Consider the following 18368-nt stretch of genomic DNA (forward strand, 5'->3'; position numbering starts at 1 on the left):
AAACATCATTGATATTATTGTATTTTTTTTTAATATTTATACAGTCATGCGCCACTTTACGACGTTCCGGGCAACGACGGATCGCATATACGACGGATCTGCCAGCTCTGAAAAAAAAAATGTAGCTGAAAAATTTCTATCGCCGAGTGATGTAGCGCTGCCAGTCGTATAAAAATAGCACGTACAATTATGTACGCTGTACAGTACATAATACTTCATAATGATAATAAACGACAGTGTGGCACTGTTACAATGCGATCGTTGAGGTCCATAAAATGTCATCGCGAAAAAAGCAGGGTCGTGCTAAATCGGGATTCAAGGAAATCGGCTTTCAAACTGAACCAATGTTTGCACTTTTACCTTCCAGCAAGTAAATTACCTTTGAATTGAAGAATTCCGCCAATAAATCGTTGCTACAGTCGAAATTAAAACACAAATTTCTTTTTGGTGAAGCTTTTTATGTTTTTAAAACAATCACACTGTTCCGAAAATATATATCACAATTGACAGGAGCTTGTTTCTTCATTTATAAATTATAACATCGATGCAATGATTACGTATTTATAAAATCCAAATGCTATTTATTCATCTTTCTATAATCGATGTGAGAGGAGATTGTAAGCTGCTGCCAACAACACCGATGGCCGTCATGAACAGCACAGAGGTAAATCTAATGTGTCTTCCGTCTCTCTTGGATGTGTGTTACAATTGCCGACAGTATTCAGTACAGTAACATGCTGTACAGGTTTGTATCCGAGGAGCGATAGGCTACACCATATAGCCTTGGTGTGTAGTTTTGTGTCAGTACGATGTTCGAAAACGAAAAAAAAAAATGATGTTCGCTTAACGACGTGTTTCTCAGAACGTAACCCCGTCGTTAAGTGGCACATGACTGTATATATTTTATTTTCATGTTGATGACTTGAGATTCCTTTGTCTAGATTTTTCATTCAAAAGGGATACATATCTCCAGGAATGCCCATGTGAGATGACCACCTCACTTCAACATCAGAGTTTTTTTTTTTTGTTTTTTTTTTGTGTGTTCTGTTTGGGTTTTTTTGTACATCTCCACTAGCTGGATAGCTTTTTTGTTATTAGGGTACACATTCTAATGGACTGGGTAACATTATTTTTCTTCTGTTTATTTCTTATTTTTTAGGGTACCCAGTCAAATGGATTGGGTAACCTATTGTTTTTCTTCTGTTTATTTCTTATTTCTTATTTTTATGGTACCCAGTCAAATGGACTGGGTAACATATTGTTTTTCTTCTGTTTATTTCTTATTTTTAGGGTACCCAGTCAAATGGACTGGGTAACATATTGTTTTTCTTCTGTTTATTTCTTATTTTTTAGGCTACCTCAGAGTGTGTCTGTGTGGACACACTCGCTGTGTCAATATATGTGAAACTTAACAATTATTATCTAAACGACCTATTACAACATAAATTTATGTTGTAATAGGTCACATGGTACAGCAGCCATATTGGATTGAAAATCAATTACTTTAAAAGTCTCCTTCTCTGAAACGGCTGAACAGATCGAGGCGAAACTCCACCAGTATGACCGCCTCTCCATGACGAACAAAAAGTTCTCCCCTCCTTTTGATGTACGACACATCGTTTGGCAGCCATATTGGATTGAAGGGAAAATATTAATTAATGTTTACTGTGGAACTACTGCATCAATAAATGTGAAACTTCAGTTTTTTGATGGAACAGTCATGTGGAATGAAGGGTTTAAATTTCAACTTGATCGGCCCCATGGTTTGGCAGCCATGTTGGATTGAAGGGGAAATATTAAGTAATATTTACTCTGGAACCGCTGTGTCAATATATGTGAAACTTCAAAATTATTATCTCGCCGACATGTGAAACATAGGTTTAAAATTTCAACCTGAACGGCGACGTGGTTTGGCAGCCAGAATTATTTAATTATTTGAATCAGAACTTTTAGATTTGTTTTTTCCAGAAGGCTCACTTGGCTGCACCTGCATGCGTTTGAGGGTACAGGAATAGCAATTCAATTGATACCGACAAAGTCCCCAGGAAAAAGGGCTAACTGCGTACGTAATACACAGATTGAACACTTTGTGCTACCCGGTTCGTAACTCGTCAGTCCCGCGCTGTATTGAAGCAGGGCTGTATTTGTATCACTATTAAATCATGTTTTCTCTGGAACCACTTATCCTATCGAAGGGAAACCTTGCGACTATCATTTAAGTCTCATGTTGTATCAAAGGCGGACATCTGGGTACCCGGTCATCACTGCCAGCAGTTATAAAGTGGCAGTTATAGTTATTATTATTATTTTTTTTTGTTGTTGTTGTTGATAGCTGTTTCTTTTCTTTTGGGCTTTATGTTCTTGTTTGTAAATAATTATCCTGCAAAAGGAACTGCCCCCCCTCCCCTCCCCCTCTCCTTGTGTAACCACGATGACGCATCGTTTGGCAGCCAACCCACCCCACCCCCACCCTTTTACCTCTTGGCATATTGGGTGGCAAGTTTGACAATTTTATTTTTGCTTGTAGAATTGTTTTCCACTCCCCCACCTCCCCCCACCACCTGGATTTACAATGGTACACCTGCTGTTGTCATCAACCTTCTGGTTCTTGGTATAATATTGTGTCTTCGCTTGCATTTCTAGGGCAATGTTTACGTCAAGTGCCCGACAATTCCCATCGCAATGGCTTCAGTAAGTGCGCTACATGGACGCTGGTTTGCAGGTCAGTCCTCATTGCTACGTTTCTCCACTATCGTCTGGAGGTAGTCCATATGTTGTATTACCCCCTTTGCTAGGAAGTTTAATCTGTGGATGTAGCAAACATTTTTGTTCATGTTTTCCACATTGAGAATGGAATAAATTTCAGTTGGGTAAAAATTGGTGTGTAACAATGGATTTCCCTGTATATTTGCAAACTTGGGGCTTGCAGCTTGTTATCCGCAGGCCATTGTTGTGCTTGTTTACAAGGTCTGGCATCCATGCTTTAAGCATCATTGGTTTGCTTTGAATTTTGTGCTGTTCATGCGTTTTGCATATGAAAACCCCTATTTGTTGATATTTCAAATTACCCAATTACACCCAAAGTTCCATTTGTTCTGTACCTGTTTTCCTTCAAATAGTGGCTTTCGTGATGCAAATGTGTGACCTGTCAGATCCACTGAAAAAGAAAAGTAATGGAAAAATAAATCCCAATATTGCCCACCACCCCAATCATCCATCTGTTTCGCATATCATGGAGGCATACCAACATGCATCCCTGTTGTTAGGATAACTGAGGGCAGGGAGAGGGGGTGGGCAACCGGCTCGCTTGCATCATGCCGGCTGGTTGTACCATGCAACCGTCCATGGGGAGGTAGGTTCTCGGGTTTTCGCCTTCCTGCCCTAGTCTTATAAAACTGTTTGCTCTAAACACACAAGGGCAGCGGATCATCTTATTTTCACATTACGAGGACGCTTCAGATTTGACCTGCACTTTTGTTTCTACTCTAACGAAGCTCATTACGTAGCACGTCCTTTACAAAAGCGGTGCTTGCATTACTTATTGGGTATTCCCCGGGTCGGGGTCCCATGAGAGTGGAATCCTGTGTATATGCCTGATGTGTGGAATTATTTTGGGTGTGTACATAGATTCGTTCTTGTAGATCATTCTTGATAGCTTTACTTTACTCTTCACAAACTACTTGCCCTCCACCCCCTTGTCCCAAAGTACTTTTCAATATTGATCCTGACTGTCGTTAAGCTCTCACAGACATTAAATTTCAAAATCTCGAGTACACTGTTCCAACCTCTCTCTCACTTGCTGCCATCTTGCTTTTGGGCAGTCTTTAACACAGGAAGCACGTGACTGGGTTTCGGTTTTGGTAAGGGAAAAACTGCAAACTCCATTCGTAACCAAGGGACATGGATTGGCTCTGGCGGCTGATGGTAACAGGTTGATATGGATGAATTTCCTCATTTTACACATGCTTTTATAAACAAAAGTCCAGGTCCTATTTGAATGGCACAGGAGTGGGACTGGGGTGTGTGAGGGTGAGTGAGGTTGAAGGGGTCAAAAGGTTCTCAGCTGAACATAAATAGGAAACATGTATGTTTTGTACATATGTTAGGATGAGAACCTTTTTAAACCCCTTTCCCCCATTATTTCCTGTTCAATTTCACTGTCTCTCACTCTGCCACCAGATAGACACAGAAAACGTGTACACCTACCAGATGGGGATATTCCGTACTTTAACACGGCACCTTTTTTGAGACCCACTGTTTCTTCATGTACCTTTTTATTTATTTATTTTTCTCACCCGCCAGGGAAAATGATCACGGCTGCGTACGTGCCCGTCTCCACATACCACAACATATTTCCGGACTCCTTGATGTCCACCCATATGCTGATGCCAGCCAGGTCTTGAGTGGCGATGGAGTACCAACCGTGTAGCATTTGTAGTGACGTTTTATTTCAAACTTGGCAGTCAACGTAAGGCCATGTTTAAGTCAGTTGGTTTGGTTGCATAGTCTTTATGCAATATTCCTGCTCAATTTGAACTTCACCGTCACAGGTTTTGTATCATAAACCCAGACTAATTTGTTGTAGTAGTTGGACTGTACAGTGTCATTCAAATTTCCATGATACTTTTGATAATTAGCCGCAATGTTGGCATTGTTTTTTGTTTTGTTTTTTTTCCGCATTGTGCTTTCTGCCCTCTTTACCTCTGTTGATTATCCAGCAGTGTGCTGTTTTTGTCAATTTATTTGGTTAAGAACAAAGGTTTTAATAAAGATTTGGAAACTCTGGAAAGCTTTTTCTTATTTGTTTTATTTTCCTGTGAAAGTGAGGTTTATCCTGTGATTTATGATGCTTCACGTTTGAGTATATATACTGAAACGCAAAAGAAACTTACCACCTTTTAAACCTTCAAATATCAACAATGACACTGCGTGTAGTAAATGTGTGAACTTATTTGTGGACAATAGTGTCCTCACTGTCAGACAAAACGGTCACGGATGGTCACTTGAACCTTCAATGGTCACTTCATAGCACAGCTGTTGAACAGCCGTTTTGACTGTCAGTGATTAGCCAAGGGGTACGGATGATTTTAATGAGCTGCACGTGATGTCTTGATATTGGCTTTAAAAAGGCCAGTGCAAAATGGGAATTTCAATCAACATGCCACGATTGTCAAGGGATCAACGGCAGTGTGCCTTGGACATACTGCAAGGCGGATTGAGCTACCGTGAGGTGGCACGTCGCCTTGGCTGTTCACACCAGACGATATCGGCCCTGGTGGACAGAGACACCCTCCACAACTCTGCAGATGACAGACCTCGATCAGGGAGGCCAAGAGTCACCACTGCAAGGCAGGACAGGCAGATGGTCCTAAGTCAGATGGCTTTAGACATTGAGGACTGAGTGGGACAGAATCCAGCAGCAATCCATCCAAAGACTGGTAGGCAGTATGCACCGACGATGCACCGCCTGTATCCAAAACAATGGTGGCCACACACACTATTGAAAGGGGACTGACATTGCACCCTGTGCTGTTCTGTACTGTAGAACAAACTGATGAGATGGTGTATCTTGGTCAAAAACTTGACATGTCATCAATAAAATGCTAATGTTTCAATAAGCAATTGTTGGTTTGTTTTATTTTGAACTGTTACAATTTTATTACATTTCAAACAAGTGATAAGTTTCTTTGGTGTTTCAGTATATTTCAGTTGCGATGTTTATGCAGAAGTGCCTGTTTTTGTTCTTGGTCACCATTTGCCATTCTTTCTGTTAGAACTGCCTGCTCTTGTGGACTCTTAATTGAACGTTTGTGCAAGCGAAATGATTTACTCGTTGATCCCTGTGAACCGTTAGAAGAGTGATGGAATAAAATGCAAGTATTCTATTTGAAACATGTTTGAGAACATACAAGGAAGGTTTCATTCTCCACTTGCATTTAATTATCTCTTTTGTTGCTTTAAAACACGGTTCACACAATCCTTGAAATTCAGGAGAAATGAAAAAAAGGCATTTTCCAGCACTGGAAAGTCCTGAAAATCTTGTCCAAGTCTATGAAACTACTGGAAAATTGTGCAAATGGAATTAATCTGCCAGGCCCCGGTCAAATTGTCTATTCTGCCAGTCTTGTTAAGAGAACACCAGAGACCGTTATCAATTATAACCTCCTCCTCCAGAGATTTACCATTAAAGCCACACTGAAATGCTTCCTCAGTCTGACCTGGATGCATGCAGAGTGTGGAAAGCACGCATTTGTTGACTTCAAATTTTGATGAAAATGAGGACAATTATTAATTGCAGTGTATTCCATGTAAACAATCCATCTGATAGAAGCTCGTGATTAATGCTGCAAAAAGTACAACCTGGAATGGTGCTGTGGTATAACTATCTAAGCTGGTATATTTTGGCTGGAAGTATACATATTCAGTGTGAAACTAATTTTTATGTGGAGTGCACCCATCTAAAGGCCATCAAGGCCACTCAATGGTGGGGTTACAAAAAAGAAATTGTGGGAAGGGGAATCACTGAGAAAGGAGGTACCAATTCACATCTCTCTTAAACTGGGGTAGGTTCGTATGTTGCTGGGAAACAGGATGCTGGTAGGGAATTCTAGAGTTTGACATTGTGTGGGGAAAAAAAACACTGGAGCAATATACTGTCGAAAGTAAAATATTAAACTAGAGAATTTATAGAACACGATACCTCATTTCAAAGAACGAGTCTTGTACTCCCATGCAGTGTTCTAGTATATATGGAAGGGCTTTGCTGTTCGTGGGGGTGACATTCTTGAAAATCCCTGTGAATTGCAAATCCGCGATGTGCAAACCGGGTGTAATGGGGAAAATAGAGTTTGGGACATAAACTTTATAACTGGTCCAAACTGTACCCTTAACCAATGTGTTTGTGCATTGTTTTTGTGCTATTTATTTTCATGAATAAGAGTTAAGAAGATAAAATAATGTTTTATTTTCCTGTGTTATTATTTCGTATGCAGCCTGTGGCTGCTGGTTGAATCATTTTGGAAAGTGGGGCTCTGTCGCTGATGCAGTGCCCGTTACCAGTCGGTGGTACTCGTTTTGCCGACCTCGGAAGGATGACGGGCTGAATCAACCTACCTGGTGTTATTTAATGACATGACGAGGGCTAAAACCTCAAGACCCAAAAATCTTAAGCCAGCCACCTTAACTGTTAAGCCAACACCAGGTGTATGTTCCTGCATTCAGAACATAAAGTTTATTTTCTTGAGTTAAGATCATGAAATTTTCCTTTAATAAATGTGAGCTGATAAACTAGATCCAATAATGCGATGGCGATGTTGATTGTGCCGATAAATGAGATAACGGTGTTGATTATGTTGTGAGGTTTCAGGGGATTAGTGTTCCGGCCCATGTTAACTCGGTGAATAAATGTGGAAAATTGTTTGCCAACCAGCCATTATTCAAGCCCCATTGCCTCAATAAATTCATCTTAATAGAGCCAATCCACGAAGGGAAACCTATGAACGACAAGGCCCTCCTGTACTTCAGTTCAATTCAATGATTTTTACAGATCGTTTAAAAAAATAAATCTGGAAGTTCAGTGCTACTGTAGCCATCTTATACACCAACCACCCTTATACACTGTACAAGGCCTAGTATTGGCTGAAAGGTCAAGGTGGCTGGCTTAAGATTGATGGCGTTCAGTTTGAATGTCAGTTGTGCCGTTGAAGTAACACCAGGTGGGTTGAGTCGGCCTATCATCCTTCCGAGGCCGGCAAACTGGGTACCAGCTTGCTGGCAACGGGCACTGCAGTAGCGGCACACCCGCATTTCCAGAAATTATGCAACCAAGAGTCACAGGCTGCATACGAAACAACTGTAACAAGATGACCGAGTCCCAATTGAGGAGATGGAGGTTTTATTGATCACCACAGAACGCTGGAGTAATCAGCGTCGTGCATAGCCATATTGGCGGCCTCTTCACCCCGCTCCACGTGCCATGGCCTCTCATGTTGTATGTATATCGATACATTGCATAGTTCTTGAAAGTATGATTTAGGCGATTTGTGTTCTCCAGTCTTCAAGTATATAATTTATCTGTACTTGTGTGTGTGCGTGCGTGCCAAACCCATGAAACCTATCAGCCTGAAACTTTGCATGCATACTTAGGGAACTCGAAGGAAGTGCACGAATGAAAATTTGGTGTTTGGGTTCATTAAAACACCCCTTTTGAAGATAATTAACGGCCTTATTTAATTGTATCCTTTATCAGGCGCATCCTGGGACACAGTTGGACACCTCGCCCACCCTCGATGGGGTCATAATTCGCCATTTTGTTCAGCCTATTCAATCCAGCGCAGGGGTGGATCTCGGTCTCAGGCAAGGGGGGGGGGGGTTGACATTTTTGGCTTTGAGGCAAGGTGGGTGGGTGGCAATATACCCATGCAAGCGCCAACAGTGCGAAGCCCATATGAGGGGGGGGGTTGAAGGTGGGGGGTTGGGGGGGGAGGGAGGGATGGTTGATGGAAGGAGGGGTGGAGTGAGGGGTACTCAGCAGCTGAAGGGGGGGTTATAACCCCCCCAACCCCCCTCTAGATCCACCACTGCTGTGCAGTCTATTTGCAATTATCTTTTCTTTCTTTCCTGCTCAGCTCGTTTTTATCCCCCGCCGCGTGGCGGAAGGGGGATATCGTCGTCACCCGGGTCGTCCGTCCGTCTGTCCGGGCGTCAACATTTATAGCTGTGAGTGCGATAACTCATAAAGTGTTTGCCATATCGATTTGAAATTTGGGTCACACATGTACCACCTGAAAAGGAAGAATCCTATTGATTTTGGGCGTGGCCGGATCCAATATGGCCGACTGGGGCGGCCATCTTGAAAAAAGTTTTTTTTTGTAATTAATGGAAAACCGCTTATCTGATTTCAATTATTTTTCAATGGTGGGGGATTCCCCATCTCTGATGGGTATATTTTTTATTTTTAATTTTCTAACCATATGATAATGCAAGCTTTTACCATTCATGCAATAAATTGGCCGATAGTGATGACTTGTATACCTTCCCCTTCCCCCCCAACTTCCACCGATAAATAGTAACTCCACGTCTCCCCCCCCCCCCCCAACGAGAAAAAATATGGGAAACAAGCTGGAAGCAGAAATCTGATGATTAACACACTTAGACCAAACGTTTTATGCCATGTATGTTCATTCGTTTCTCGTGCTTTATGTAAGATTCCTTGTCTTTCTCAATAGACTAGCCACTCCCGTACACGTGGCTCGGTTCACATGCACAGGGCAATCTTTATTCACCGGTTCACACCGCTCTTCCCGATGGAGACCACCCGACCTTGTCCCACACACACTCCCTCTCTTGCGCCCCTTGGCGCTATCCCTCTTACATCCCTCCTTTCATAATTCGTTCAAAATTGTTCACTGTACTGAGACCCATAAGCATTGAACAAAACCAATATTTAACAGACACTCAATTCATATTCACTACTCATTACGACACAGGATGATAACTTTAATCCATGATCGAGGAACTTGGGTTGACGAACTTCTCTTCCCGATGTCGTTGTCACTGGCTGTTGTCCTCTGGAGGCCCCCTGTCGATCTGCCGTGTTGTCATTCTGCCGGGCCTGTGGCGAAACCTCTGATATCCCAACATCTGGTTCAGTCTGCCGAACCGTTTCACCCGTCTTTCTCAGATGTCTTCTGTTTCTCCTGTACCTAGCGCCCTCCGAGGTCATCACTTCGTACGAACGTGGTTGCGAGGCTTGCCCAGTTACTACTGCTTTCTGCCATGTCTGATATCTATCCGATGTTGGCCTCACCCTTCCTGTGTCTCCAACTCCCAGTGGTGGTAGGTCTTTGGCACCTCTGTTATAGTAGTATGCCTGTTTGCTTTTACTTGATCTGAGTTGACCTCTCACACCTTTCTGCACCTCTTGTTTTAGGAGCTTTTCAGAAATTGGAAGCAACGTCTTGGTTCATCTGTTCATCAGTTTTTGTGCAGTCCAACCTTACTGCTCAACATTTCTTTTGTAGGAGTGTTGTGGAAGGCAAGCATGCTCAAGTAAGGATCTGAATTTGCTGCCTTTGCCTTCCTCAGCAGTGACTTTGCAATCTTCACAGCATTCTCAGCCTTTCCATTGCTCCGCGGAAAATGAGGTGACTATGTACGGTGATCAAACTGCCATTTATTTGAGAATTTCACAAACTCCTCTGCTGTGCCCATTATCTGTGATCGGGATGTCTGGGATTCCATATCTCGCAAATTGTCCTTTAAGTTTGCAAATGATTGTTGATGAGTGGATGTTTTCTTGGAAGTCATTGTCTCAGAAACTTGAGAAGTAGTTCACTGTTACCAAGTACATTTTCCCCCTCCAAGTGCAAAAGATCTGCTCCCACTTTTTCCCATGGCCGCTCTGGAATGTCATGAGGTTGAAGTGTTCCGCAAATTTCTCAATAGAAATTTGCTGCCTTCCCATTCTCAATGTACGTTCATGAGTCCCTTTGGCTTTGGCTGGTATGGTATGAACTCTCCTCTTCTATTTCAATGTGCCAGAAACCATTCTTGGCATCAAATACACGAAACACCTTTGCCTCATTCAGCTGTGTCAGTATGTCCTCACTTGTAGTCATTGGATAGTGACATCTCTTAAGCCCTTGATGAGGTCTCTGATCCAAACAAACTCTTAATTTCCCATTGGATTTCTCCACACACACAAGATTAGATACCCAGGGGGGTCAGCAAGTCTACAGGGGCTATTATCGCTGCCCCAGTCAGCTTGGCTAATTCTGCTTTCAGAGCAATTGGAATACTCCTTGCTGGATGCACTACAAGCCTCTTATTCTCCTCCCGCAAAAGATGGTATTTGCCTTCCAAATTTCCAGTTCCCTCGAACACATCTGCATATTCCTCCAGCAGTTGTCTCTTGTTGAGAGGGAAACTTTCTTCAGTTCTGCCATGTACACTCCTCAGGTTGTCTGTGCGCACTGTTATCAACTTAATTTGTTGTGTTGCCCTGCTTCCAAGAATTGGTATGCAGTCCTCTCCTATTACTACAAATTCTGCTTTGTACTTTCTTCCATTTTTTTGGGGGGATTTTTTTTATCTTGAGGTTGGATTTCCCCAGTGGGACTACTGTTGTACCAATGCACATGGATAAAACTTGGTTAGTATTCCACAGCTTCCTGATATACTTCCTTGGAATAATATTGCATGTTGCATCACTGTGTTCCTGAAAGCGGACCTTTCTTCCTTCTACTTCCATTGTAACATAGATCTGCCTTGGGTATTTTGACTCCTCCAGGCTGTTAATTTGCTCCAGGTCCACTCTCTCTGGATCTAATGTCATGAACTTTATCTGTTCATATTCCGACATCGATGGAGGTCCTCTATGCCGGACATGAAATCGGAGCCATATCCCTAGACATATCGCGTGCTTTCGATACGGTCTGGCACCCTGCCCTGCTCACCAAACTCTCTTCCCATGGTATCCAAGGCCATCTCCACTCACGGCTCACAGACTTCCTCTCTTGTCGCAGTCAACGTGTGGCCCTAAATGGAGTTCTTTCATCCCCTCTTCCTGTCCAGGCTGGAGTTCCTCAAGGTAGCGTTCTGGGCCCTGTTCTTCTTCTGGTTTTCATCAATGATCTCTCCGACTCTGGAAAATCCTCTTTATCTCTTTGTTGATGACTCCACCCTCTGCCGTACCACCTGTCATCCCTCAGACCGGCAAGCAGCAGCTTCTTCGCTCACTGCAGATCTCGATAAAATCACAAATTGGTCCAATACGTGGAACATGTCTTTCAATCCAGACAAATCTCACACTATGTCTCTTCGAAAGGACCATTTAGAACCCCCCCCATCCATTTTCTCAACAATCCTCTGTAAGAAGTCCTTTCTTTCAAGCTTCTGGGTCTCACTATCTGCCATGATCTTTCTTGGGAAAGCAACATTTTCAACCTCGCCTCCAAAGCCCGTCGCCGACTGGAAATTCTCCGTCATACAAAGTCCTTCCTCAGCCCACCTGAGCTCCTGACCACATACAAAGCTTTTGTCCATAGCCTGATGGAGCACTGCTCTCCCCTCTGGGCTGGTGCTTCTGCCTCCCACCTTTCTCGGCTTCACGCTGTAGAAACCAAGGCATTTCGGATCATTGGCATCTCCCGCGATGAGGCTGAGTCTTTGGGCCTCTCAATCTCTCATCGCAGGCAGGTCGGTGGTCTTTCTGTCTTCTACCGACTCCTCTCCAGCCTCGCCCCCCCCTGCCCTCTCTCTGCGATTTGTCCCCACCACATTTCCAAAGGGCGCTCAAGGTCCGCCAACAACCCCCTTCTGGTAAAACTACCAAAATCACGAATCGCTGCTCATCTTCACTCTTTCATTCCTCTTTTTTTTTCCCCGCCTTCGGAATAAACTCCCTCACTTTGTTCGATCCCATTCTTCCCTCCAGAATTTCCCCAATCAACTTTATTGATGAAAAAACGTTATTATTTGCCTCACAAAGTGTTTTTCACAATGCGTTATGTTATGACACCCCATTTTTTATTCCCAATCACGATACTAAAGCAGAAACACGTGTTTATCATCACACAGTGTGTATTTTGGCTTGTTCTAAGGAGAATAAAATATTTTTCACAAGAAACCTTATTTATGTAAAAATGGTTTAAATTGCTGAAAACGAGCATTTTAACAACACATTAGGTTGTTTTTACCCCGGCTTTTGTTCCAAATTACTATACTGAAGCAGAAACATGTATTTTTCATCAAACAGAGCCCTGGAGTTATCACCCGGTTTCTTTAGAGTGCAAAACAAATGCTGTTGAGAGCGTTTATAGACCATATAGAGAGGTCGTGTATGTGAATTTTATCTTGGTCAACATCTGAATTAGAAGCAATTGAGGGCTCCATGCCCTCCATTCGGGATGATGAACCGAAGATTACTCTATGATGTCATAATCCCACATGAATGTCTTGTCAGAAATAATAGTGCAACACTTAAAGCATGAAGCGAAATGGACATTCATAAAATAAAATTAAATAAAACCACCTCAGCAAGACACAGTTTGGGGACAGACCACTCACATGAACAGCTGAAGCTGTGCCCCATGGTTGATCGGGATTCCTTTGCAGATCAATTGAATGTAAAACTTCAGGCAGAGAGTTAAAGTAGGCTCTTTAAGCTTTTTCTCTTCGTGGTTTGGTGGCTGGCTCATGACGTGGAGCTGCGGGATCTTTGTTGTGTGTGTTCTTGATACCTTCTGTCTACTGTTTAAGCATGAGCACGTCATGTTCGATGCTTAAAATATCCCTCAGATATGCACACGTGTCTCGGTGAAATTTTGAATATTCCCATAACTTCTGGACAGGAAAAACACTGTACGTTGCATACATAATAAATAAATGGTCTCCGAGAAATAACATCATTTGAATGGCCGTTGTAAAATAATATTAACAACGAGAAGGGAACTCGGTCGAGCGCATACCTCTGCCACGTTATGCCTGATTCCCGAGAACATATCGGGCCCAATACATTTTGGAAATATCATGCTATACATTACTATATCGTTTTTGGCCTGATCTCTCAATCGTGAAGAATGGCTTTAAAAAAATTATCAGATCTGGATCTGGATCCAGATCTTCACCAAAATCGAATAAATTCTTCCTTGTCACGCACCCAACCTGCCCACTAAGTTTCATCCGAATCCGTCCTCAACATTTTGAGATATCGTGCTATATATCAGTTTATCCCCATCTCTGAATAGTGAAGAATTACTTAAAAAAATTATCAGATCCGGATCTGGATCTTCACCAAAATCTAATCAGTTCGTCCTTGTCACACACCAAATCTGTCCACAAAATTTGATCCAGATCTGTCTTTGTTTTTGAGATATCCTTTACACAAACAGACAGACAAACGGACAGAAAGGGGTGAAAACATAATCTCCTTCACCTTCGGCGGCGGAGGTAATAATGCATACATTATAGTCGTGGGGTGGCATGTGCAGTCGAGAGGTACGCACACTCTCCACTGCGCCTGTGTTTGAATCTCAGCTTACCTATTGACTGGAATCTCTGTGTTTTGTAGGCAGGGCATGGCATTAATGTGTGTGTGCCATCCCTCGGATAGACATTGAAGTGTCCCATGCGTGAGCATCAAAGCTTTATATCTGAACAAAAATAAAATAGTGCATGTACTCAGACACACTGTGGAGTGGGGAATAAGTTATTTCTTTTAAATACAAAAATATCACATTGGAATTTGTGGAATAGTATTTAGTGGATTTTGCGCATCCGGATTCGCATTTGAATGGCTACTTTGATTTGAGTTATATGTGTTGTTGTGGCACGGCTATGACCTTCATGCATGTGGATGAGCCGCAGGGGGTCGGTCAATTTGATTTATCTTGGAAACACCGTTCAGTCTTGGTTTGTGAAATAGAAATGCCAATTAAATTGTCAAATGTAATTTTAATACAATAAAATCTATTTCAGACAGGGTCTAGTTGGGAAGGCTGGCATTAGTTTGTAAACGTGAAAGATCCCATGGTATCTTTCGCTTGGGGTGGGCTGGCTATCGCCGGCATTATGAGACAAAATTAATTAAACAGAACTTTGTTCAGGACTTAAGAGCTGTAAATGACTGGGTGCATGCTTACAAATTATCTCCAGCATTCAAGCGATTGGCATTTGTTGGCCTCGCGGGTTGCTATGTGTGAACTTGTTTTTGACAACTGTGGGGGAAAAATTTATATTAATGTATTTTAAATTGTAACAAATGGAGTTTCAGAAATGTAACTTTTATGCTGCAAATTGAATTGGCTGTCATTTCTGGCCAAAAGACTTTTGCCCTAAATGATAAGAAATGTGTTGTTCTGGAGCAGAGTGACCAAGCTGATAAATGAACCTTTGCTTAGAAAATGTATGAAGTGGCTTTTCGTCGAAAGGACACGTCTACAGTCTGGGTGAATATCTCCCAACCTCTCTCTCACGGAAGTATAAAATGCTTTGAAATCTAAAATTGTTTTCAGTGCAAGCACGTGAGGAAGTATAGTTTCTCAGAAGTATAGTTTCTCGTGAGGAAGTATAGTTTTCTTGTACTCCTTGGAACTGACCAAATACCAAGTTAGAATAAAACTCTCCGATGTAATGTAGAAGTGAATTGAATCGGGTTGGTCTTACTGTTAACTAAAGTAAGAATAAATGAAATAGAACCAAATAATATTGCAATCAATGGGGATTCTTAAGTTCATTGTACAAGGGTGAGAAGGGTATGGTGTATAACTAGGAAATAAATTGTTTCACAAGGAAGGACTTGTGTGGACATCAGTTTTATCAGTGTCGATAGGGTTTTTGTAGGATTTTATAATCAAATCGGACAAACGTTAAACTCTGTCTGAAGTCAAATAGGATTCCACAATCGGCCAGTTAGAATCCTTCAGGAGGACAACGATCACAACAAGGTGGGTTTAAAAAAATTCACATCAGTTGGTGCCGTGACTCGGATTCGAACCGACGTTGGTGCGGTGCTCGTGACCGGAGGTGCTTAATCTGCCGGAGGCAGTGCCTGGAGGAACGACAAGTGCTTGAGCGAAGGTAAGGAAGATCGCTCTCAGCAGGTAACGTATTTCGAACAAAGAAAAGTTCATTGTCAGATAATTTTTATTGAGAGAAAGAAGAGGATCCGGCGGAGGGAGTCCGTTTTAAAGTAAACGATAAGTACTGTAGTTGTTTTAGAAAAGTGATGGAGAAGAAGAGGAGTCAGATGACAAGAAGAGGCTCGTTAAGGAGCCAGATGCGTAATTAAATAGGCATGATGAAGCGACATGCCACATGTTTGCATTGATACGGACCGGCTGTGAGAGAGATGGCCGAGGACACGGCTGAGACCCCGAGATAGGGTTAAAATAGATAAATATTATAAGTTACCTGTTTGTAAGGGTTATAAGAGTTACTTTTTGTTCATTGAACTCACTGGAAATTTGTTGGCAGTGAGGTTGTTATATTATATTGTGTGGAGGTTTTACGGATGTGTAAATGAAATGATTTGCACGAAACGTTTTGTATAGTGCAGGAGACTATTAACCGGCTGGGAGCGTGGTTGGTGATTTTGCATTGAGATGCTTGTGTTACTGAGAGTAAAAAATGAAACTTGTGCGAGTCCAATATTCACTGCAATGAAACGTGTTCTGTTGGGATTTTGACGATATTTTAACTCGTGCTGAGTTGAGCTGTGGGTCTGTTTGAAATGGCATGTTATACATTCTTTGCGTTGTATTTCCACGCGAAGATCGCAAACTACACTGTGTGAGACCCCCTCCACTCGATCTGTGGGGGTGGCATATCTTTACACTGAGTCTTTGTTCGAGCCTTTGCTTTAGGTGTGAAATTCGATTCATATGCAGATTCAAGAGGATGAGATAGAAATGTGATTGGTATTTGTCACGTGATCACACGCGAGTCTATGAGATGCAATGCTGTTTAGTGTATGTGTTGAAGCCATGACAGAGTAATGCAAACTGTGGGTTTTGCCTGTCAGAGTTTTTTTTTCCTTTTTCTTCCCACTGGATGTGCCGGATGTGGAGAGAACTTCCTGTTCCTTGTTCCTTGGTGTTTGTGGCGCACCCTCTTGACTGAATCTGTTTCAAGTGAAGTCCATTTCGGAAAAAGTGTTGAAGTTTTATTTTACAACCATCGGGATTTTGAATAAATTGTGAAATAACAATTGTGAATGTGGATATACTGTATGTGATTTAAATGTAGAAACGTGATTTGGAATGATTTTAATGATTTGATGATGTTTAGCACGTGGGGCAATTCACAGATAATAGATGATTCCCTCGGATGGACGTTGAAATATTGTTTTATTCGTCTGTGAATGTTGAGGTTACCTGAACTTGTGCTGGGAAGGCAATGGCAAACAACCCAGTGTAACCCTTTGATCGATTCAGTCAAGGTAAATTCATGATTTAATTTGATAGATGCTGAAGATTGAATTTTTCATTTATGGATTTTTAAATTATCCCTGTGTCATAAGAGGCGACCAGGGTTGTGTCAGGAAGGGCATCCGGCGTAAAACATGTGCCAAATCACTATGCGGATCATACGGATGATCCGCTGTGGCGACCCCTAACGGGAGCAGCCGAAAGAAGAAGAAGAAGAAGAAGAAGGATTTTAAAAGGAAATATTTTGTTTTGACCAAAAAGTTGTTTAAGAGAGTTTGGATGTTTATTAGTCTGAAGTTTAAGATGCTTTTCCAAGACTGGGATAAAGATTGTGGAGGGTCTAGCTGCATGTGTAGACAGAGTGTTTGAGCTGCAATATAAATGATATTCACCTGATAACAGATTTGACAAGTGATTTGACAATTTTTGAACAACCGTTTAAAATGATTTATTTGTTTTGATAAAGGAAAATGGATTCGTAATTGAGAAGGTCGGAGGAAGTGATAGATGGTTTGTTATGTGAATTGGAAAAATGGCAGCATGTTTGGTGTTTTGGTGAGAGAGAAGTGGACAGATGGAGAAATGTCAGAGATTTAAAATGTCGATGGAAATAGCAAATGAGATGGATGTTTTGAGTATACATACAACTGGGATTTCTGTATATTTCAGCATGTTGTTTTGGGAAATAACAAGGAAAGGGATTAAAATATTGATATGACATATAATGCAAGTTAAATGCTTCCATAAGAATCTTTGTTAGTCTTGTAGAACTACATGTGCCCATGACGTTTATTGATTGGTGTTTAATTGATGCTTTGTTTGTTTTGGAGTGTTGAAAGCAGTCTTTGAAGCAATGTACGATTTCATCTAAATGAAGTTTCCACACAAAGATTGGACGATGGGAGAACCCAGATTTGGGTGATTGAGCATTCAACACATGATTATGTCCCTTCCTGAGGAGATAAGATGGAGCAATGTGGGAAAAGAAAGAAAAAAACCCACTGAGGAGATGGTTGAGCAAAGTCTTAAAGTCGGCGTTGTGTGGTGCCTGCGTGGAGGAATGTTCTCAGCCACACTCTCGATTGCCGCTCTGCAAATACATCGTGAACTTGCTGTGGTTGCTTCAATGTACGACAGGCCTGGAGTTCCACACTGCGCTCAACCCAGTGTCCGGCCCAAACTTGTACTTGCCCACATCTACCTTCTCCTCAGCAAAAGGAGTGCTTCGATTGTGTTTCCCGTTGGGTGCCGCTCTATCCACACCCAGACCTGTTTATCTTCTGACTTCGGGTAGCATGTTTCCAATGTGTGACACATGCTGATGAACAGGCCATAAATTAAATGGAAACTCACTCATTTTCTGATGAGCACTCGCTGCCATTGTTGATTGAACTTGAATAATGGAAATCTTTTCTCCTTCAGGAATGGGACATGGTAATC

At 42.0% G+C, this 18368-nt stretch overlaps 1 protein-coding gene across 9 annotated transcripts in view; it reads left to right on the forward strand.

Annotated features, from left to right (window-relative positions):
- The window catches only part of RBM39 (RNA binding motif protein 39), a 177491-nt gene extending 172702 nt beyond the window's left edge, over positions 1-4789 (forward strand). For 7 of the 9 annotated variants that reach the window (XM_085888419.1, XM_085888418.1, XM_085888420.1 and 4 more), the window contains 2 exons: positions 2644-2722; positions 4303-4789. In XM_085888419.1, the coding sequence (XP_085744545.1) occupies positions 2644-2722; positions 4303-4403 (180 nt within the window). In that variant the 3' untranslated portion in view covers positions 4404-4789. Of the gene's footprint in view, positions 1-2643; positions 2723-3266; positions 3354-4302 lie in introns of those variants that run through there. The other 2 variants (XR_015060075.1, XM_085888416.1) reach the window with 2 other exon arrangements.
- Positions 4790-18368: the final 13579 nt, after the last annotated feature.

The sequence above is a fragment of the Eptatretus burgeri genome, chromosome 7 (genome assembly GCF_056783735.1).
Source record: "Eptatretus burgeri isolate ZD-2024b chromosome 7, Ebu_testis_v1, whole genome shotgun sequence".
NCBI classification, from domain to species: Eukaryota; Metazoa; Chordata; class Myxini; order Myxiniformes; family Myxinidae; genus Eptatretus; species Eptatretus burgeri.